We start from the raw sequence: 22,109 nt of genomic DNA on the forward strand, positions 1-22,109 counted from the left end.
ATCGGATCATCTGTTATCTTCATCTTGAAGCAAGATAGAAATTCCTGTTACATAATTGCAATTTGTAAAACAGCTTATTTATAATCTGGTGTCACCCAGATGAGGATGGGTTCCCTTTTGACTCTCGAAGTTTCTTCCTCATATCCTCATTCTTCCCAGGGAGGTTTTCCTCACCACAGTCACAAGTTTTACAGTTTACATTCTGAAATTCTCTATTTCCGTAAAGCTGACTTGTGGCAGTATCCATTGTTAAAAGTGCTATACAAGTCAAATGTTATAGAATTGTCATCAAAAGTCAACTGCAGTGATTAATTTTATGTGTGAAAATGTTTTGTTGCTTTTCAGAAACAGTATCACTCTAAAATTGATGAGCTTATTGAAGAGAGTGTGAAGGAAATGATTTCACTTTTGGTGGCTAAGGTAAATGGTCCAAAAACCAACATATGTGTTGAATTTGCTAAATACTTTACAGTACCAATTGTGGCGGTGTGTAGTCATTGACATGTTTTGGATTATATGGTGTTTTTTTTTGTCACATGTAGTTTGTGGTAATTCTGGAGAGTGTTCTTGCCAAGATCTCTAGGTATGATGAAGGAACTCTCTTCTCCTCCTTCCTTTCCTTCACGGTGAGAATCACTATCATATTATTAAATGACTAATGTATTAACCATGACCATCTCTCTCTCTCTATCTCTCTATCTCTCTCTCTATCTCTCTCTCTATCTCTATCTCTCTCTATCTCTCTATCTATCTATCTGTATCTCTCATCATCATCATCATCATCATCACCATCATCATCATCTCATGTTTGGTCCCCTATTGACTTGTTTTGCATGTTTTCAGGTTAAAGCAGCATCAAAATATGTGGAGGTTCCTGTAAGTATTAAACAGTTTTGCTGTAAATGATTTACTAACAGTTTCTCTTTTTTTCACAGGAGTGTCTAATAATTCTCTGCGATCTATGTTCTACAGAAACCAGGAATGGATGTTGCTGATGGCTATGTGACCTTTGTCCGTCACTCTCAGGACATACTGCGAGATAAGGTCAATGAGGAGGTGTATATAGAGAGGTTATTTGATGTAAGTAAGATGCCGTCTCCTCCATGCCTGACAAGGGAGGTTCCATCCAAAATGTGGCAAAACAATGGGGCATATGAGGGATAAGTCACATTTTGAGTTCTGAGCTCTGAATTCTTTCATCATAACAAAAAAGACCAGTCTTATCATGAGGCTCTCAGTCTCTCACTTCTCACTGTCCCATTACTGTCAATTCTTGTTCGGCGTCCTGTGCTCTGGTGTTGCATTAACACAACCAGTTGCACCTTTGTGCTCTAGTGTTGCATTAGCTGTGTGTTGGACCTTTGTGCTTAGACATCAAAAGGCAAAGTGTCACTACCACCACCAAGTGGATTATTTATGACAGTGCTCTCAAACACTCCATGGGATCTTTGAGTAATACAATATAAATGTTTGGCATATTTTTCCATATTTCTTATTATGACACTATTGAATTGTGGTGCAATGTTATTCAATGTTCAAAGTGATGTAATTGTGATTCCCACTAGAGAGCACTGTTTAATTTAGAAATAATCCTTTGTGACTCATGTTCTGACTTCCAGTGTTGCACATCTGTGTGATCTGTGTGTGTACTGGGAGGTGATTTATTCTATGTCCAGTAGATTTGTGCTGTATTTATATATGTGTGTGGATCTTGCTGTTGACTGTGTGCACATGTGAGTGTGTCGTTAGGGTTCTTTAGAGTTTGTGGTTGCATTTTTTTTGTTGACAAAATGCAGCACAGTGCATTTAGGTCCACACAGCATTTGTCTGTGATGGGGAGCAGTTTGTTTATGTGTGTCTCAGTTTGGTGTGTCTTAAAGAGGCTCCGTGTGCTTTCCCTGCTGCTTCTTCTGCCGTGTTTCAGCATATTTAATACACACTCTGCTAATGCATGTCTGCTGGCAGGTTTCCCAATCACTGTTAAGCACATTTACAAGCCATTGTCATTTATTTGACATCAATTATTATTTTATTTACAGTTTCTTTACTGTGGGGGCAATCAGTTGAGATGTTGTATGTCCTGAGTGAATTCACTAACAAAAGAAACCTGATTTCATGAGCAATGTGTAAAAAATATAAACAAGAATGATGTGCGTAGATATAATTCCATTTAATTTTATTAGAAAAAGTTGAGGGAAAAGAATTTCATTTATTATATTAATTGTATTTTTTATATTAATTTGTTATACATAAGCAGGTTTTTATATTAATTTGTTATACATTTAAGTTTTCTTAAAGGGTACAGAACTTAAACAAATGATCTTTGGCCATATTCCTAGACAAACATGTTCTTTTAGGGTTCTTTATGGATTCTATCAAATGGTTCAAAATAGACTTACTGTAAGTAGACAAACTAGAATGAGTTTCCTGGTTACATAATTGCAATTTTTTCTATATAGCACACCACTTTAAATTTTAACCAGTGCCTTTAAAATTTTAAAGACTCTACACACATTGTTCATCTTTAAATTGCTGTGAGACACAGAAGGACATACAGCTTTCCATGTACCATATTATGGATCACCATGGACTTGTTGTTCCTTGTTAGTTTGTTGTATTTAAAAGTTGTTTTATATTCTGCGTACTTGCTTGCTTCTCAAAACATGGATGGGTTTCTTTTAGAGGCACTTTAATTTCCATCCTCTTGAGATAATCAAATAAGTGCTCTAAATGTCTTGTTTGTGCCAGAACTGTGGGTCATCATTATTGCTAAGCATTTTTAAAGTAACACTAATGCCAAGAATTTTTAACACATTTAAATCCACACATAATTGTTCAAACATATTTAGCATAAGCTTAAAGTTCTGCGCACAAAACGATGCAGGAAGCAAGAACGCATTTGTGATAAACTAGTGTCTAAAAGCCAAGTCCAGACTTTCTCATCTCAGTCTTCTCGGTCTCATCTCTTTTCACATTTTAACTCCATCCCTTTCTATACGCTCTTCCTTCTCCTTCTACCCTAAAGACACCACCACCACACTCTCTTGTTATAACAAAGTGGAACTTATCTCTAGATGTCCTACTGTTTGATCACATTCTGTTGAGTGGCATGATTTCTAATCAAATAATCTTCCTGTGTACATCTACTAGCATGACCACCTCCTAAAATTCTCACGTCATACATACGCACACACACAGGCCCACTGACTCACCTGCTCCCTCTGCATGCACTGCACGCTCGGACCAACTGACTGCTCGAAGCGGACCAACCAAACCACCTAACCCTAATTAACTCAACCAATCACATATCTAATCATTCTAATCAGCAAATGCCAGCATAGGTTTTTCCTTTTAAGGGCCAAAGCAGTCATTGATCATTCAAATGATCCAATCATTGAAGCTTTACCACTGCTGAGTTCAAGTCTTCTGGAATTGTTGGAAATAAGAAGAGATATCAATATGATTAGAACATCTAAACACATGTAGAAGAGTTGAGACCTTTACAGATATGCTTTTTAAGTAATATCCAAGGAATAAACAATACATGTTAGGAATAGAGATGGCACAATTCCACATGTTCTTTTCTGAAAACTGGAGTATCCGATCCAATATAGTTATCTTTAAAAACTACTTTAAAATGCAGGAAGAAAATACACAGCTAAAAGCAGAACCTATGCTACACCATAGCACTCACATAAAAATCAGTTAGACTTTTTTCAGGATCAGATCAAATTCATTTTATTTCACTGGCCAATTCCCAAATATACCAAGTCGCTCCACAGGATCCTGCTGTTGACTATTTCTTTCACTTTAAGAGATTATCACTTCATCCATTATGCAACACCTGTGCTGTTCTCTTTGAACTATATGTAAGATGTTTGCTATGTGATTTCGAAGACACCCGGGTTTTCAGATTTGCACTATACATATTTGCTATTTTAAAAGAATGGAAATGGTTTAAGATAACAGTACAAATCGCCTTGCCTGCAGATTCTTTTCATTCTCACTTTTATATATTGATTTCTGAGTTTTATGGTCATTCTGACGTTTGCTGCTTTGTCTTGAAGAATGTTTTGTTGAATTTAGGGGTGTTTGTAGATTTAAATTTGATAGCATGGACAAAAATTTTATTTCAAGGATTTGTTTTAACACATTCAGCATAGTTCTGATAGCACAGGCCAAAGTTGATCAGAAAACAATCGGATTCTCACATTATACCTGTTTCTGTAACTATTCGCATTTTTACTATTTACTCAGACCTAAATGTGAATAATTGAAGTCTTATTTTAAATATCTTCAAAATTCTGATCTATACATCAAACTATGCTGTGTATATATATATACATATATACTAAGAATAATACAAGTTAGCCCTTTGTTTTGTTATTAATTAAGCAACTAATTAATGCATGATTTATATACTTTTTTGCAGATGGTCATATTGCTGCCTCTGTAAATTTATTTTAAATTGCCTGACTAACCAGTTGCTAAGTGAGGGTGTGACTGTGTCTATGTTGCTATGCATTCTGTGTATTTTGTGTGTGTGTGAGTGTATGCTGGTATTTTTGTCTATGCATGTGTGCGTGAGGTGTGTGTGTGTAGGGTACGTGTATATGTTTATGTACCGTAGAAAGAGCGTACACGTACAGCCATGCATTATGTAGCGTGACTATGTGAATGTTAATTGATATACACGTCTATATATATATATATATATATAAATATATATACCTTTATGTGTGTCTGGATATTCTGGTCGCTTGCATGGGTTCGTTTGTGGGTGTGGGTGTGTGTGTGTGTTGCTGGAGAACGCTGTGTTTGTGTACGTTGCAGCAATGGTATACGGCCACCATGAATCTCCTGGGGACTTGGCTCACTGACCGAATGGACCAACAGCTCCATGTGTACCAGCTCAAAATCCTCATCAGGATTGTAAAGGTACCGTGTAGTTGGGAATGAAGCAGTTGGGAATAAATACGACTGCTCATACACCATGTGAAGAAACTCAGTGTTCTCCTTTGCTTTTCTTTGTTCTGTGAGAATGTTATTTCAGGATGCTTTTTTGATAGTAATATTACTTACAAAAGTTCATTCATTCATATCAGAATCAGATTTAGGTTTATTGCCAGGTACTGTAGCGTCTACATGTACAGGAATTTGTCTGGTTGTGTTTGTGCATATTTCCTAGCTTAGAATAAGCATAAAAATCTATGGAATTAATGAAGATTTTCTTTTAATGAATATTAGCAAAATAGTCATATAGAATAGATATATGAAATAGAAATTCTTACTCAGATAATAGTTCTTCTCTTCATTCCTATATTAAATAGTTATATTTCCTCCTAACTGTGTGGCAGTTATTGACACCCCCAAAGGATTAAATTCAAACAAATCGCTATCCTTAAAAAAATAGTTTTTCAATTGTTCTCATGCACCAGAAACTCTATTGCTGCCTCTGACCATTTCCTGGGGCATAAATGTGAAATTGCATATCTGTAAAATCCCTTTGCCATCCATCATCATAGGGACAGCCAACATAATTGAGATAAACGGTTTTTATAAGCTGTGTAATGGATATTAAAAATAAATAAATAAATAAATAAATAAAACAATAGTAGCTATGAAAGCATCATAAATTCTTCGAAGAATCAGTATATTTCATACTAAACTTGGTTGTCTCTGCCAGAATGTTAGGTGATATATTGAGCTTTCTTTAAGATACTAAATAACACATAAATCAACACATAAATAGTTAAAGGATCATGAGGGACAAGAGGAACTGTTATAAAAAAATAAAAGGAAAAATAAAGCTCAATATATCACTCACACACTGCTGTTATTTTCATTATATTCAATAGTATACAATATTTACGCTATTAAATATATATGAACTGATACATATAATATATTCTCATTAAAGATTCGTCTTGCTCAGCATGTTCAGTAGTATTTGGCTTTTTTTTTTTTTTTTTTTTGCTTTGTAGAAAAAATATCGAGATTTTAGGCTGCAAGGCGTTCTTGACTCAACGCTGAACAGCAAGATGTACGATACAGTACGAAACCGGCTCACTCTGGAAGAGGCCACTGCCTCGGTTCGAGAGGGTGGCATGCAGGGCATTACGATGAAGGACAGCGATGAAGAGGATGAGGAGGATGATTAGAGCAGAATGCCATGTGGTGTGCTCGAAACCTGAGCCCCTTTTCCCCCTACACCAACCTCCCTTTTCCCCAAAGCCTGGTAACAGAAGATGCATGTACCCCACTCTGATTACTCCAGTTAGTCACCCTTAGGATCTCCCATCATTTGCTCGATATGCCCAAAAACAGAGCTAAAGTCCAGAAAAAGATAGTAATTATAATGATTTAAAAAGAAATGTTTAAAAGAGTTACAAAAAAAATGACTGACAATTTTAGCTGTGTTATGATAATATAATAAAGATTAAAAAATAAATAAGAGAGATTTTTTTTTGGACTAATTTCTTTGGGGATTTATTTCTATGTGTTCCTAAGCAATATGGAGTACCATTTGTTTGACAATGTCGAGTGAGATTATTAGGTGTGTCCCTGTCCAATGCGATAACATATATGGCGCTTCTTTGACATACTCTTACATACATTAATGGTACATTGTCGTAAAAGATGAGTGTATGGATCCTTTTCTTTGTCTTGTCTGTTTCTAAAGTGGATGCCAACTGCTACAAAACCGAAAAAGAACATCTGTACTTAAGTTAAAAGTTGTTAACTGTAAATGTCCTCTGTGTCTGCACATTCCCATTAAAAAATGTAATGATTTTTTTTTTCTTTACTTGTGCTGAGGCTCTGTGACTCTTATAGAAAAACATATGTTGCATTTCAACAACAATACATTGTCTCAACATCTTAAAACCTATATATAAATTGGTATTCTAGAAAGGCAATATTCTCTTAGCTCCATTTTGATATCTCATTGGAGACGTCTTTTATTTAGATGTCAGAAATGACTACCAAATAATATATTTTTGTTTATTTTAACTTTTACAAAGCAAAGTGATTCTTGCCTTTTTTTTGTTTGTTTGTTTGTTTTATTTTTTGTTTTTGTTTTTTTTTGTTTGTTTTGTTTTTATGTTCTATTCAAAGCAATCCTTTATTAATTATTGCTTACATAGCCAGAGATATGTGCCATTCTGGGGGGTCTCACTATTGTTTTGTATATACACAGCTGTACATTGCACTCTGAGCCATCACTGCATGCCTGTGGGTTCCACCTTCTCCAAAAGCTCTATGTTTTTCTTTTCTGTGTCAGTTAGCTGGTGGATTCATTCTTGCGTTTGCCTTATCAAAGCCAACAGTTGTTATATGCAAGAGCTGTGGCCTCTAATAAATATAACTGTACAAATATGCCCAGTGCCTCTGTTTATGTGATTTAAAACATTTTACATTTCACTGTCAATCCATTCAATCTGATGATAATTAGATGATAATAGGCAAATAGATTAAAAAAAACACACACACATTTATCTATCATATCCTTCTATTGTTTATTTATCGTGGTAATAGGACAAATGAGGTGTGTGAGGTTCATCGTTGCAGTCACTACAAGAAGTATTTGGTTTATGCACTGTGTTTATACATTCCCCAAAACATAGTTCAAGCTCAAAATATGAATACTGTATGAGATCAGATTCCAGCTTTCATTTCCTGATATTTGCATCCAGATGTGCTAAATAACCTGGAGGTTTGCACCGTTTGTTTGAACCCACCCTTTTTTCAAGTAATCAAACATACTGGAACACGTGACTGACAGACTATCCAAACAGTCACTGACATCAACAACAATCTCCACCTAACAGAGTGAAGGTATCACAATTCACTGTGTCACAAAAAAGGCTTCAAGTAAGAAATATAGAAGCTGCGCCACTTGGTGCAAACCACTCATTCATCCAGTTTAACTGCTAAGAACATCATCATGCATCATCATGCTGAGGCAAAACACACTGACAACACAACAAAGGATTTCATTAGGGGAAAAATGTGGATGAACCTCATGAAGAAAAGACTGAAAGGAAAAACTCCCTGTAACAAGACCCAGCTGAAAGAAGCTGCAATACAATCCTATAAGGCTGGAAGCATCACAAAGGCATGTTTGGTTCTATCAAATACTGTATATGTGTTGCAGGCTTGATATAGGTTATTGCAAATGGAGGACAAGTAAACAAGCACTAAGTGTTATTTAATTAGTAGCTGTTCAAAGACTTAAAACTGGACGGTCTGATATTGTGCCATGTTCTAAATTGTTTTGCACATCTGGATGTGAGGTGGATGAAATATGAGGGAACGGAAGCTGATTCTCTACCGTCTTATATCTAGTTCCGACCCCATTTCAGGTGTGAAGGCAGTCTGTATAGTGATGTGTCATTCGAAACACTTTGAACTTTGAGAGCTGACTGTGATTTGCAAGCTTTTTTGTTTTTTTGTTTTTTTGTAGATTAAAGAAATGCTGTTACACTTTGGAGAGCAACTTACTAAAAAAATTTTCCTTGTTAACATCTAAACTGTTTACTAGCATGAATAATGAGAGGAGTGTTTGACTCTCAGCTGTGTGAATGAAGCAGAATGACACAGAGGATGCACTGAAGATGTAGTGTATAATATGCAGTCAAATGTATCAGAACAGCAAGTGGACGAAACTTAAGTAAAGTTGGCCACATATTGTAATGTGTAAGGTGCACAGGCTATTGTGACTACCACTCTGGCCCAACATTGTAGAATTACAACATGGACTTAACAAGCTCTAAATCAAATTTTAGTAATGTTTTCCAAAATAACTAAATATATCGGTGTTCTATACATTGTAATAAACACAAAAAAGTAAGGATTCGTACTTACTTGAATCTTGACATATCCAGTCATGCAAAAAAAGGAGATGAGCTTGACGCAAAGTTTGCAGGTAGAGTGAATTCATGGCCAGGTGACCGGACAAATAAACACTTCTTCTATTAGCATTGTGAGGACAAACTATAGATTAACTATGTAAATGTGGTCTGGAGGAAAAAAAAACAGGCCTTCTTAATAAATTGTTAAAAGTGATGTTGTAATTCTGCAGCAGTGGACTTTTCAGGGTTAAGAAAGACAAAACAACTATTTTTTTGTAAAAGTGTTTAACAAGATAACTGTTTATTAATTACAGTGAAGTTATTGAATATAATTTCCATAAAAATCATTTTATGAAAAATCATAAAAAATAAACAAAAAGACATTTCCCCAAAATAAGTGTTGTAGTATAAATATCAGGAAATGTAAAAGTAAAACTTCACCAAAAAAACAACAACATTACAAATCAGTCACAATAACATGAATTCAGCTAACTGTGTTTAATTAATACTATTTTGTTCATTAGAAGGTACAGTAGGATTTCATGAATTCATTTCAGCCATAAGTAAGTCAAAGAAAAACAAGCACAAGCCATACGTTCATAAATGAAAGTGACAGATTTTCTAAACAACAACAAAAAAAAAGTCGGCTCATGTAGGTCAGCTAAGCCAAATGACTCGACTCACTAAAAAGAGCCGAAATTCTAATCACTAATACTCACAAATCATAAATAATTTATTAGCGTCTTTTTTTTAAACATTTAGTATAAAAGTATGCTTCCACAGTGCTGATCACATTTACATGTTGTTATCTTTCTCGCTTTAGTTGAGAACTGGAACGTACTTTCCTCTCCTAATAAACCTTTAACGCGTATTTTGGACTTTTATTTTGATATTTACAAAACAGGGCAGGCACTTATTTCCAGGGATTTCAGTAAAGCGAAACAGATATTGCGTCATCGGGTAGGCGTGGCCTATTTGATAATTTAACCCTAACCGTAGTTTTTGGTTGTTTATTTGTTTTCTAAAATAAATCAACCTGTATGACTGTTTTGTCCTTCGCAGTATACTGGGGGATTTTTTGAAAGAAGGCGTTTTTCCAAGACCTCCGGAAACACGCCCACTTTACGTCGTGGTAACGAAACCCCTGGAATTTAGTGCCTGCCACAAAACAGCGTGTTTAGAGTGGCTTTCTTCCCGTCCTTCTTTGCGTTTGTAGGCTGTTTTATCTGCAGTTTTAATCAGGAGACAGATATGGCTTGGGTAGCTGCTGGATCGATAATGGTGCCAGATTGGCACAGAAACCCTGAAAGCCGCGAATTTTTCAACAAGATTTTGCACAAGAAAAAGAGGAGAAAGTTCGGTATGTTATCTCCATGGCAACCACTGAAACGACTCGATTATTGGTCTGTATGTGTGCACGTGACTATCTATTCTAGATGTAAAGTATCTCAGTATTTTTCGTGTTATGGTTATTTATTCTGTCTCTTTGTTCTCGTTATCCCAGTTGAATGATGAATTTTTAGATCTTGTTCTAAATATCACCAGTTCCTGAATGAGAATAGATAGCTAATAGGTCAAAGTGGCTCATGTTGTTACCTCACAGGTCCAGTTTACTCCCTGTGTGTTATTAAAGTCCCAATGTCTGCATGGTTCTTTCTCCTACCACCCAAATGCATGCTGGTTTGACTAATCTAAATTGTGTGCATGTTCCCTGCAATGAACTGCCCTCCAATCCAGGCTGTATTCCCACCTAGATCCCAGTGTTCTGAAATATTCTCTGGACAACCCTTTCCAACAACAGATTTTTTAATAATAAATGTCTAAATAATAATAAAATACATTTCATCTGTTAGCTAATTTGCAGGAAAAATGCAAAAATCAAAAACGTTTGCAATTTTGTGAAAAGGGACCCTCAAATTTTGGAGCTGCTTTCTGACAAGATTTATCCAGAGTGATTTATACAATTCTGATTAACACCTCTGCCCTGTGTGTGTGTGTGTGTGTGTGTGTGTGTGTGTGTGTGTGTGTGTGTGTGTGTGTGTGTGTGTGTGTGTGTTTGTGTTTGTGTGTGTGTGTGTGTGTGTGTGTGTGTGTGTGTGTGTGTGTGTGTGTGTGTGATCCAGTTTCCTCGCCCAGTCCAAAGACCTGCATTGTAGGCTGACTGACATCTATAAAATTGTCTATAGTGTGTGAGTGTGTGAGGATGTGCCCTGCAATGGGTTGGCATCATGTGTGCCAAGTCCCATGATATAGGCTCTATGTGTCTTGCAATGCTGTGTTAGACAAATGGTACAAAAAATGGACTGGGTAGATGGATCATCAATCATCTTCAGTAACTGTAAGGGAAAGCCACATAAACATGGAAAGAACATGCACAGAATCACCAGCAACACCAGCTCAGGATTATTACATTTTATATTTTATTTTAGGTCTTTTGGAAGCACCAGTGATGTCCCCCCATTTGAAAGCAGACATAGTTCGCTATAAAGTGTTCCTGTCAGGTAAAAGTGGAGTGGGGAAAACGACATTAGCTGCTCGCCTTGCTGGTCTAGACATGCCCAACGTACACTATGAAACCTCAGGTACTGTCGTAAGTGCAAAACCTCACAGTGTGAACACATTTGAAATATGACAGAGCACCATCTGAGAAATTTAATCATAGAACTGATTTAATAATTTCAGTGGTGACATACATTAAAATAATTCATACATGTGGTTACTTGCCAGTGTAATGAAGTGTAAACACCACCACCACCCCCCACCCACCCAAAATCATAACCTCTTTAGGCATGGAGACGTTTGCAGTGTTTTGGCCTGTGAAGCTGAGGGAGGGTGGCCGCGTTCTTTTCTTTCACTTTCAGCTATGGGACTGCGGTGAGAATGCCATGCGAAGATTCGATCACATGCTGACGGTGACGGTTTCTTTTAGTACATGATCCATTTAGCTAACTTTTACATCCTAGTTTTCCAGCATTTACTGCGATTAATTTTGTGATTTAACTTTTAATCACTGATTTTCCAACAGTCCTGTAAAGAACATGTAGATGCCATTCTCTTCCTTTTCTCCTTCACTGATCGCGGGTCTTTTGAGGATCTTTCCAATCAAATGTCTCGGATCACAGAGCCATCAGACAGACTTGTCAGAGTGGTGGTTGGGACCAAGTATCCTTTAATCAAAGCTGATGTGAACACTTACATTTTTAAAAAAGTTAAATAACCAAAATCAATGCTTTGTAAAGAAATGTTTATTATAATTTAGTTTTGAGCTATAGTGTGATAGATAATAGAATTGAGAATTACATATGCATTTTTAGTATTTGAGAGATGCCCTTCTCCAGAACACCTTTTATTTATCACATTTATACAACTGAGCAGTTGAGGGTTAGGGGCCTTGCTCAAGGACCAAGAAGTGTCAGCTTGTTGGCCCTGGGATTTGAAATGGCAGCCATATTACTGCGCATAACAGTGCTGATGAATGTGTAGTGCCCAATTACATTTACCTCTGCATGTTCTAACATGTTTTGTGTTACACACATAGACCTTAACTGTATAGATTTGACTTATTTATGCACACAGATGTAACAGAGAGTGACATCATGCGCTTTCAGGAGGTATGGGGTATGCCGGTGTTTCGTGTTGGGGGCGATGTGAGCGGAGGCCTTGGTGAAATCACACCCCTTTTAAATGCCTTGGCAGAAAACCTATGGCACCAGGACTGTATGCACACCTCCACTTCAGTACTGTCTAATTCTGGACACATCGGCCCAGAAATTATTCTATGAGCTCACATTTTTAACAGCACACTGATTGCCTTCCTTTTAGACATTGAATCCATTATAGACTGGTAAGGATTTAAATCACAGTTAAAAGGCCCTTTACTACAATTATTACATAGTTCCTTCATACATGAATTTGCACTTGTCCAAAGTTAAACATTAGTATGTCAAGTGTAAGGGACACCAGTTAAGTAAATGGCACCATGCACACACATTCACACTTGGGGGCAAATTACTGTAGCCTGTAGCCATCATCTGCAATATTTTTCTAAAGATGGAAGAAAACTGGAACACACAGAGGAAACCCACACGGTCACAGGGAGAATATGCAAAGCTTCGCAGATGGTAAATAAATTGGGAAGCCTGGTGTGTGAAGCCCAACCCCAACTCCCTCAGCACTGTGCCCTTAAGTAATATTCCTTTTAATGTAATTACTGCAAGATCATTCTTAGTGAGAAGCTGGAATTACCTCATTTTCAACCTCCACATGTTCAAACTACAAAATGGAAAACAGAAAATCTATCCAGCTAATGTTAGTGATATGTGTGATGTATTCTCTTCTTAAAACAGTCAACTGTATAGTCAGTGTTATAGATTTAACAAAAAAATGTATCTGTCTTGATTGTTCTGAGGTAGTGCTATGTACAGTATTCTCATTTAAATGTAAAGACTTGCTAGTTGATGCTGTGAGAAGTCCGTTTGATTTGATGTTATGCTTCCCAAATAGGAAAAGAGATTTCTTTGTTTCCTAGTCAGATATCACAAAAAGATGTTCAAATTATGGTTAATGATAAAATTGTATAGTGCAATGAATTAAAAACCTACCTCAACATATACTGACATCTGACCATGAAGACAATTATTGATGAATTGGTATTTATTTTATTCATTTTCCAAATCATGTACAATAAAGTTGCCCATGTTGAACAACAAATATCCTCTTATCATTTGAATGTATATAAACCTCACACATATAGCTTGCAAATTACACAAATATAACATGAATAACATCCATTAAATGTGAAACCTTTTACAAGCACAGTCAAATTCCCAAGAGATAGTAATGTATAATTATCTGGATTTCATAGATTACCATTTTAATCACAACAAACAAAAACATTCAAGAAAAAAATCAATTTAAAGACCACTTGACTATAATATGAGTGAAACTTATAAATCTGCAAATGTTGTAGAGACCTAGTCCACACTTGCACTGTACATTGAATTTGAATTATTCATTGTCTAACCTTTAGCTTTCTGTTTACATGCACTAACCATCAGTGTGCCACTGTTCCCCAAGGAAGAGGTCACTGACATTGGGTCTACATCTGCTGGAAACTGGCATTTCTGTGAAAATGTATTCACGATTGTCCCGTCTGATTCCATCTAGTCCCCGTCGAAGAGTGATTCATAAAAAAACACAACACAAAATAACAATGTCAGGAAGTGATCACAAGCTCGAGTAAGGTAACACAAACACAGCACAGAGTGCCACACAGATAAAGTGAAGTAAAGATGAGGTACTATAGATATATTTACTTACCTTCTCAGCAGAAACGTGAATGAGGTTATGTGAAGAAGTAACGATCACTTGCTCTGGTGAGAATGCACTTAGATCCAATGTGAATGTGTACATGTCTCCTACAGCACACATCTTCCCCTGTAAAACAGATAGATTAGGATATGAACATTCACTGGCTATTCAAATGCATATAAATAAAACTGTGGTTTAGCACAATTAACATATTAGAACAAGCATATGATTATTAAGCTGTGTTTTGAATGACTGCTGCACTACAGTCAGAGATGCTGTAAATAATTCAACATCTGACCATTCGGAGTGAAAATTCAGCAGCACTGTAAGATAAAACATTAATGATTAGACTCGAGGATGGATTCATTACTGAATTACCCTCTATGTGCCTCTGACATTTTTAGTAGCATGTTACAAATCCAGTAACTTTATACAGTATAAATTATTACTGTAGGATATGTTATTTAGTGTGTGCTGTTAAGATCAGCAAAGGTGAGCTATGTTTTTTAGACACTGCAATATGTTATCAGGCATAGTGTAAAAAATCTCCTGTACTCACCTTTGATTCTTTGCTTGACATGTTGTTTATGGATAGAAAATCCAGGTTTTAAAAAATATATATAAAGTAGTCCAATTGCCTCACATTATAGACTAGAAATGTTTCACTGCCTGCGTGAGTGAGTTATATTATGTGCTGTGGCTTGTCATTTAGCTGAGGGTTTATATGGCTGAGGTTCATATGATGTCCATGCGTAGTATTTTTCAAGTAGGAGAGAAAATGAACTTGAGCAACTAATAATAATCATCTGCTTCATCACCTATTACTGTCTCTTGTGTTTTTGTTTTGTAGTGATTCATAGTGCACTGTTCACATGGTGTGTAATATTGAAATAAAGCTATATATATGCTTAATTTCTGCATGTATTCATGATAGCAGCACAGCATACATACAATTGTACAATAACTAGAGAATGAATATGATGTGACATGAACAGCATTCACACAAGTGTTATTTATCACGTAAGCTCTAATTAAGCACCACTTTGGGCTCATAAACAGAATGGAATGGTTATGGTACTGGAGATGCGAGTCATTTCCAAAGTTGATTAGAGCTTTTATTCTGAAGGTAGGTTTTAGTGTAGCAACCATTTTGTATGTTGTCAGTATGGCTGTTTATGAAATGGCATACTACGCATGATACTAATAATAAACCACAAAAGAAGTTTATAGAATGGTGCACATCTAGATGTACCTAATGATGTACTACACATGTTGTTTCACTTTCTGTCCTGGACTGCACACTACAAAGCAATGTGGGTTCTTCATTTTCAAAATAAAAGCCAGGTAAAGGGGTAAAGGGAAGAGTGGCAGCATCGAAATGTCACAGGTAACCAAAAAATTCTTTCTTCATTTTTTTTTTAATTAAATGACTGCTGTTACTGATTACTAAGTTATATTTTAAGTTATATTTTTTAACTGGATGTGATGATTTATACCTGAAATGCCTGAAACCCTGGCAGTTTTGTCACAAGAATAGCATATGGGTGAGGCGAGGACTAACCGCCGCTTCCACTCTTCTCTTTTGACCCCAGAAAATACTTGCAAATGACGCCAGTCACATACCTTTACCTTTGACCAGCAGTGAATCAGACTTGTATGGACAATGATTCGGTTACACCCTGAGACCACCAACGCCAAGGTTAACACCCTTGAATACTCACTGGTACATGGTATATTCCTACATGATTGTGGGAGGCCTGTGGTGCAGTGTCCCACTTCCATCAAGGAATGCTGATCCTAGAAATGCCAGCTTCCCCTCTGTGTCTGCAAACCTGCCTGTGTTTTACCTCAAAACCTGCTGGGTATAAAAGGTTCCACCTATGGCAAGTGGGGTGGGGTGGGGTGGATAGTGGGGTTTTGCAGGAGACCAGAGGTGAAAAAGACTGAAGTGGATCACGAGAAGAAAATAAAAGATAGAGGAAACCCATCTTTGGAGGGTTGGTTTTGCATATGATTTTTTTATACGAAGTTATTTTTGACCTTCATATCTTCACCAGTCACACAAAACACACAGAACATAAAAGAACATACCTCAGACATTTAACTTGCTGTGGTTGAAAATTATGGACAGCTATATTTTTTCATAAAAAAAATATGTTGAATGTAAAAATTGACTATTGTTTATATATATATATATATATATATATATATATATATATATATATATATATATATATATACACACACACACACACACACACACACACACACACACACACACACACACAAAGTCTGTACATTACATTAGGTACTTACAGTATACTCACATTTATTTATTTTATTAACATGACTGCTTGTCCAGTGTCAGCTAGCTCATTCAGAGCTGGGGCAGTTACTGATCCACCATTCCACCATTAGGATGCATTGCACAGGGTGATTGTCCAGACAGGATAGCCTTCAAGCACATCAATGTCCCTTCCTTAGGTACTAACCACTGCAAATCAGGAAGACCCCACAAGCCTTGCAGTTCTTTGTTCTTTCAATTCTTTGACCCAGTTGACTAGACACCACAATTTGGTTCTAGTCAAAATCGCTCAGAACTTAACGCTTGCCCATTTTTCCTGTTTACAACATATCAACTTTGAGCCCAGACTTGCTGCCTAATATAACCCCCTGACATATAACATAATATAATATAACCACCTGACGTATAACAAAATATAATATAACCACCTGACATATAATATAATATAATACACTGCTGGGCCCTTGAACAAGGCCATCAACCCTACCTACTCCAAGGGCGCTGTATCATAGCTGCCCCTGCACTCTGACCCCAACCTCCTCACTTGGGGTATGTGAAGAAAAGATTTCCACTGTGCTGTAATGTATATGTGGCGATGATAAAGGCTTCTATACCACATTCTAATGTTCTAATTCTAATGTTCTAATAACCTGACATATAATATAATATAGAAAGTATGAAAATATTCAGCACAAACAATATAGCAGTGTCACTGATCGTTCTGAAGTAAATATACCATATGATTAATCTGGATACTGCGCACTACTAAGAAAAACACAGCATACTACGGTAGTATACGACGTCCCACCTACATCACGCTTAGGCCACTTCCGGTACCGAGTTCATGGGCTTGAACGGCGGGCTTTTCCTTACATTATGAAATATATGTTCGGGCGTTTTATTTGTTAGAAAACGTAACCGTGTAATATTTGTAAATAGATCCCATTTAAGCCCTCGTCGGCTCGCATTCGAGGTGAAAGCAAAGCCTGCGCCTGGCCAGGCATAAAACCAGCACGGCGTCATGAAGCTAACAGACAATGTGCTGAGGAGTTTCAGGGTCGCGAAGGTTTTCCGAGAAAATTCAGACAAAATTAATTGTTTTGACTTCAGTTCAAATGGCGAGACGGTGATATCGAGCAGCGACGACGACTCTATCGTCTTATATGACTGCCAGGAGGGAAAGTAAGTGGTCGGTTGTTTTTTTTTTTGTTATTAATCATAACCAGCCTTTGAGGCCTGCAGTGTGAAAAGCCTCGGCCTCGAGTAGTCCACACTAACCACCCCCACCCCACCCCTGACTCGTAGATCGCCTTATAGCTAACAGGCGAGGTGTATGGGAGAAAAGGCAACAGCAAGATGCTCGGTTCAATTTAATCTGGTATCAGTGCAAAAATTTCACTCCGAAATCGGGTTTTGTTTTAGAACATTTACAGTAAGTATACAAATAATCCGAGCTAATAATAATCTCCTGGTGTGTGAGTGTAAATACCGAGTGTAATGTGCGCTAATGGCCTTGAAGCAGATTCCGCTTTTTGCTCGCAGTCGCAGTAGTGTCGTTTACTATAATAGCTTCATTTATTTATTTACCTACCTACCTAAATTGCGTACTTTACAAATCTAAACTCCAAGTCTTTGTATCATATTGTAAATAAATGTAATTCAAGTTTAATTTTTAAAATAAAAAAATAATATTTAAAAAACAACAAAAAAAAGGTTAAAAATGAATTAAGAAATTAACAAACGTTACAAAACCGTTTGTTTGGATAAAAACATCTGTATAGAATCTGTCAACTCTACTAATTAAGTATTTGGAGGAATTACAGTAATAAACTTTAGAATAAAATCATAATTTTAACAGTGTAGTTTATCTATGTATTGTAGAGTCCACTGTGCACTAGGAAAGTTTACGCAACTAAATGTCTTTTTTTCTTTCCCCTTTCCTTTCCCCCTTTTCTTACTTCTCCTTGCAGACCTAAGCGTACTCTCTACAGTAAAAAGTATGGCGTGGACCTCATCAGATACACACATGCCGCCAATACAGTCGTGTACAGCTCGAACAAGATTGATGGTAAGCACATACACTGCTGAGACCATATAGCTATGACTTTTAATAATGGGCAATGTGATCATGTACTCAGACTGTGTTACGGTGTAATAAACGTTCATCGGAAGACACAGCCCTCCCAGTATGGACAAGAAATCAGTGAAAATTATACTTGTATTAAACATGAAAAATGTGTTATGTTCAACCAGGTGATTGTTAATTTGAGTAACAAATGGTGTTCTTCAGTAATTATTAACCATGATACTAAAAAATTGTGACATCATCTGACCATAGCGATAGCTCAGACACCATAAGCATTAATGATAATAAGATGCGGCTGATTTTTTTTCGGCGCCGTTGCTCGTCATTCATTCATGGATGCCTGGCTCTGCCCACTCTGGCTTGAGGTAGTTGTTTGTACAGTTTGAGGGTCTGTGATTCTGCCCTTTCAAGGAGCTAACTGTACAGACTACTGCCTTGCCCAGGGTGGTGCTTGCTCGTCTCACCCTCTTACCTGGACATCTGCACATCCAGAAGTTTTTCTAGTCGTTATTTTGGTTGGTTTTTAATTAGGTTCCCCAGCTCGCAATATTTCATGGTGTGTGAAATGAAAAATGCTGTCGAAATGTGTAATTGTTTATAGCAGCATAGCAGTCTGTATAGTCAGCATAGCAGTCTATGTATACAAGAGAAAAAAATTTTTTGTTGTTCTTACTCGCTTCTCACTTTTGGTGTGTTACAGATACTATTCGGTATTTGTCTCTTCATGACAATAAGTACATTCGTTACTTTCCTGGGCACAATAAGAGGTAAGATGTGGTGCTTTATGCAGCATTTACTGTGAGCTATCTAAAATTGGACCCTAGGGTTCTGAGCCATATTTATTTTCATCCTTGCTGATTTTATGGCTTTTGTTTTGAATTAACCAGGGTTGTTGCTCTGTCTATGTCTCCTGTTGATGACACGTTCATCTCTGGCTCCTTGGATAAAACTATTCGGCTATGGGATCTTCGCTCTCCCAATTGTCAGGTAAGCTGTCTGTTTGCTTTTGCTGTAGTCAGACTTTGTTTAGGCTTTATATCAGTTTGGAGATTGATCTGAATCATCATTTTTGCCACAGGGTCTAATGCATCTGCAGGGGAAGCCAGTGTGTTCGTTTGATCCCGAGGGTCTTATATTTGCTGCAGGAGTCAATTCAGAGATGGTCAAACTTTACGACTTGCGCTCATTTGACAAAGTAAGAGAGACTAGTATAAAATCCACCTTCTGCAATTTTGAATTGTTAGATGTTTGTAGCGCATAATTTTTAGATAAGCTAATTGCCTATGAAAAATGTCTGTCACCAGAATGGGCATGTTTATTTATAATTTAGCCATTTAACAAGTTAGTAAATATCCAGTCTTGCAGTTAATTGATTTATACTGTTATAAAGTTTAAGATTTTGATTGTTGCTTTTTAGGAATTTCTGTAAAAATTAGTTCTGTGCAGCTTCAGTCTACCCTTGCAAATGGTTTTACAGTTTTATTGTCTTCATTTAGGGCCCATTCGCTACATTTAAGCTGCAGTACGAGCGTTCATGCGAGTGGACCGGCCTCAAATTCAGCAACGATGGAAAACTCATTCTGATCTCCAGTAACGGTGGAACCCTCAGGCTGCTTGATGCTTTCAAAGGGGCTGTGCTACATTCATTTTCGGTAATACTTTTAATGATGTGTTAACAGATTCTCTGAAAGCAATCCCTGTCAGTGAGGAATGGAAAAGCAAACAATGGTTGGAGTGTATGTAGTTTTCTAATTAACTGAGAAAATGTTTCTGATTTTTTGCAGATGAAAAATAAATGTTTGCAAAAATATTTTTATATGCATAAAAAATCATTTCTGTAGTTTTAAATAATTTATTTAAATAATTATTAAGCCTAATTGCATTTATTTCATAGATTAGTGTCATAAATTTTCATGTATATAATTTCTTATACATAGTATAAACTCTAAGCTCTGCTGATGGTGCTTTTTCAGTTCATAAATTTAGACAAGGAAAAAAGAACAGGATTTGATTTATTAATAGATTAAGATGAGCACTTCCACAAATGTAGGATATCATCAGAATTACTTAGTTTATGCTTTCCTCATTGACTGGATCTCTCAACCAATAGTGTTAATGTTTTGTCACTATGCTAATGTATTTTTATATAAAACTTTACTTTTAATGTATTATATGCACAAATACCTTTGATATTTCTATGGAACATTCTGGAATTCCTTTACCTTTGAAGCATTTTAGTCAGACTGTGTTCTCCTGTTCTGTTCTGCAGGGCTACAACAATGGTAAAGGTGTAGTTCTGGAAGCCTCCTTCACCCCAGACTCTCAGTTTGTCATGATTGGTAAGTCCAAAACAAAAAACTATTACTATTTATTTTTTTGTAGCATTCAGGTAGTCAATTTTAGCTTACTATTCACACATTTTAGAGAAATACTTAAAGGCTGTGGCTTAACTCGTTGATTTTTTTAGGTTCGGAGGATGGGAAAATCCATGTGTGGAACGCTGAGAGTGGAATGAAAGTAGCAGTGCTGGATGGGAAACACACAGGTCCTGTCACCTGCCTACAGTTTAACCCAAAATTCATGACCTTTGCCAGCGCCTGTTCTAACATGGTGAGATGCTGTTCTAGTGTACTAAATGACTTTGAAATACGGATCTTTTTTCATGCCATCAGTTTAAATTTAATGTTCACTTCATCAATGAAAGGAATATTTCAGTTTAGTGACTTCTGATAGATTGACTTAATTATTATTATTATTAAAATGTTTTTAACCGTTAATCATGTTTGCCTTATTTTGCATTAATACTGATATTTGGTAATACTGATACTAATACTAATAATACTAATACTGATATTTGGATTTCATTGTGAAATTCATCATGGAACATGCCATTTCCCCAATTTAAATTCCTTCATTCGTATTATTTCCATATTTGATGCAGATGCAGATTGCATTTTTGTACTTTATAGTGTTTTACTTTTGGATTTCGTTCATTTTACTATAGGAATTTTGCTCCAGGATCAGTAACTTTCTTAATTAAAAAAGATGCCAAGTGTGTTAAAACCAAATATTTAACTTGCTTCTACTTCCACCTTCACAGGCTTTCTGGCTACCAACAATTGATGACTGATGAAGCTGTGCACTAAAGAAGTTGTTTGAATTTAACGGGTTGTTGTTGATTGGTTGTTGATCCTGCAGATGGCAGCATTTCCATTGCCTCTGGATTACTGGAACTGCTTTTTGTGGACTGTAAATAGGCTGACATATGATGCCATGTTCTAATTTCTTTTTCATTTTATACCTGTATCATTAAATCATGTTCTTTTGTAAATTGGTGTTCTCTGTGATGTGCATTCATTTGTGAGGATCGTGTTTGCCCTCAAAAAAGGTCTTGGGTTAGAGTTTAGCATTTTAATTTATGTCAGAAATGAGGGACACCTGAATATGTAATTTCTTCAATTTGAAGAACTGTCTGTGAGACTGTCTGTGCTCAATAAATATTTATCATTTAATGGTAAAATCACAATGTTGGTTTGGAGAATATGGCTTACACCAA

The 22,109-nt window shown here is 36.4% G+C and overlaps 4 protein-coding genes across 23 annotated transcripts in view; 3 read left to right on the forward strand and 1 right to left on the reverse strand.

The window, feature by feature from the left end:
* The window catches only part of cadpsb (Ca2+-dependent activator protein for secretion b), a 71,358-nt gene extending 63,979 nt beyond the window's left edge, over positions 1-7,379 (forward strand). For all 17 annotated transcript variants that reach the window (XM_047813807.1, XM_047813808.1, XM_027147105.2 and 14 more), the window contains 6 exons: positions 346-420; positions 543-626; positions 844-876; positions 973-1,080; positions 4,834-4,938; positions 5,985-7,379. In XM_047813807.1, the coding sequence (XP_047669763.1) occupies positions 346-420; positions 543-626; positions 844-876; positions 973-1,080; positions 4,834-4,938; positions 5,985-6,161 (582 nt within the window). In that variant the 3' untranslated portion in view covers positions 6,162-7,379. The remainder of the gene's footprint in view (positions 1-345; positions 421-542; positions 627-843; positions 877-972; positions 1,081-4,833; positions 4,939-5,984) is intronic.
* A 2,421-nt stretch (positions 7,380-9,800) lies between these two features.
* On the forward strand, positions 9,801-13,500 carry cplane2 (ciliogenesis and planar polarity effector 2). Of its 2 annotated transcripts, XM_027146929.2 has the most exons (6): positions 9,801-10,212; positions 10,976-11,190; positions 11,282-11,434; positions 11,640-11,764; positions 11,878-12,014; positions 12,406-13,500. In XM_027146929.2, exons 2-6 carry the CDS (start codon positions 11,139-11,141, stop codon positions 12,632-12,634), a joined length of 696 nt encoding a protein of 231 aa, XP_027002730.1. In that variant the 5' UTR covers positions 9,801-10,212; positions 10,976-11,138; the 3' UTR covers positions 12,635-13,500. The 2 variants fall into 2 exon arrangements, with proteins under 2 accessions (XP_027002730.1, XP_027002728.1); XM_027146927.2 differs by lacking the exon at positions 10,976-11,190 and having other exon boundaries at positions 9,802-10,212.
* LOC113642995 (heat shock protein beta-7-like) lies at positions 13,483-16,856 on the reverse strand. Of its 3 annotated transcripts, XM_027146931.2 has the most exons (4): positions 16,494-16,856; positions 15,786-16,040; positions 14,172-14,288; positions 13,483-14,014 (listed from the first exon to the last, which is right to left on the reverse strand). In XM_027146931.2, the coding sequence occupies exons 2-4, from the start codon at positions 15,942-15,944 to the stop codon at positions 13,871-13,873; spliced, it is 420 nt and encodes a 139-aa protein (XP_027002732.1). In that variant the 5' UTR covers positions 15,945-16,040; positions 16,494-16,856; the 3' UTR covers positions 13,483-13,870. The 3 variants fall into 3 exon arrangements, with proteins under 3 accessions (XP_027002732.1, XP_027002731.1, XP_047669691.1); XM_027146930.2 differs by lacking the exon at positions 16,494-16,856 and having other exon boundaries at positions 15,786-16,327; XM_047813735.1 differs by lacking the exons at positions 15,786-16,040; positions 16,494-16,856 and adding an exon at positions 14,722-15,316.
* A 274-nt stretch (positions 16,857-17,130) lies between these two features.
* wdr82 (WD repeat domain 82) lies at positions 17,131-21,884 on the forward strand. Its single transcript, XM_027146926.2, has 9 exons — positions 17,131-17,649; positions 18,438-18,535; positions 19,254-19,320; positions 19,441-19,540; positions 19,632-19,748; positions 20,050-20,205; positions 20,823-20,892; positions 21,021-21,163; positions 21,654-21,884. Exons 1-9 carry the CDS (start codon positions 17,489-17,491, stop codon positions 21,681-21,683), a joined length of 942 nt encoding a protein of 313 aa, XP_027002727.1. The 5' UTR covers positions 17,131-17,488; the 3' UTR covers positions 21,684-21,884.
* The last annotated feature ends 225 nt before the right edge of the window (positions 21,885-22,109 follow it).

This window comes from Tachysurus fulvidraco, chromosome 5 (assembly GCF_022655615.1).
Source record: "Tachysurus fulvidraco isolate hzauxx_2018 chromosome 5, HZAU_PFXX_2.0, whole genome shotgun sequence".
In the NCBI taxonomy this organism is placed as follows: Eukaryota; Metazoa; Chordata; class Actinopteri; order Siluriformes; family Bagridae; genus Tachysurus; species Tachysurus fulvidraco.

What these genes read in the sequence shown, in the direction of transcription:
- cplane2 (XM_027146927.2), top strand. Translation starts at nt 10,104, where the DNA reads ATGGCTTGGGTAGCTGCTGGATCGATAATGGTGCCAGATTGGCACAGA. An exon ending in GAAAAAGAGGAGAAAGTTCG is followed by an intron (nt 10,213 to 11,281) that starts GTATGTTATCTC and finishes ATTTTATTTTAG; the next exon opens with GTCTTTTGGAAGCACCAGTG. An exon ending in AGAGTGGTGGTTGGGACCAA is followed by an intron (nt 12,015 to 12,405) that starts GTATCCTTTAAT and finishes TTAACTGTATAG; the next exon opens with ATTTGACTTATTTATGCACA.
- LOC113642995 (XM_027146931.2), bottom strand. Translation starts at nt 15,944, where the DNA reads ATGGAAGTGGGACACTGCACCACAGGCCTCCCACAATCATGTAGGAAT. An exon ending in ACTGCTGGTCAAAGGTAAAG is followed by an intron (nt 14,289 to 15,785) that starts GTATGTGACTGG and finishes TCTGTTTTACAG; the next exon opens with GGGAAGATGTGTGCTGTAGG. An exon ending in TTCACGTTTCTGCTGAGAAG is followed by an intron (nt 14,015 to 14,171) that starts GTAAGTAAATAT and finishes GACGGGGACTAG; the next exon opens with ATGGAATCAGACGGGACAAT.
- wdr82 (XM_027146926.2), top strand. Translation starts at nt 17,489, where the DNA reads ATGAAGCTAACAGACAATGTGCTGAGGAGTTTCAGGGTCGCGAAGGTT. An exon ending in CAGCTCGAACAAGATTGATG is followed by an intron (nt 18,536 to 19,253) that starts GTAAGCACATAC and finishes GGTGTGTTACAG; the next exon opens with ATACTATTCGGTATTTGTCT. An exon ending in CTCTCAGTTTGTCATGATTG is followed by an intron (nt 20,893 to 21,020) that starts GTAAGTCCAAAA and finishes TGATTTTTTTAG; the next exon opens with GTTCGGAGGATGGGAAAATC.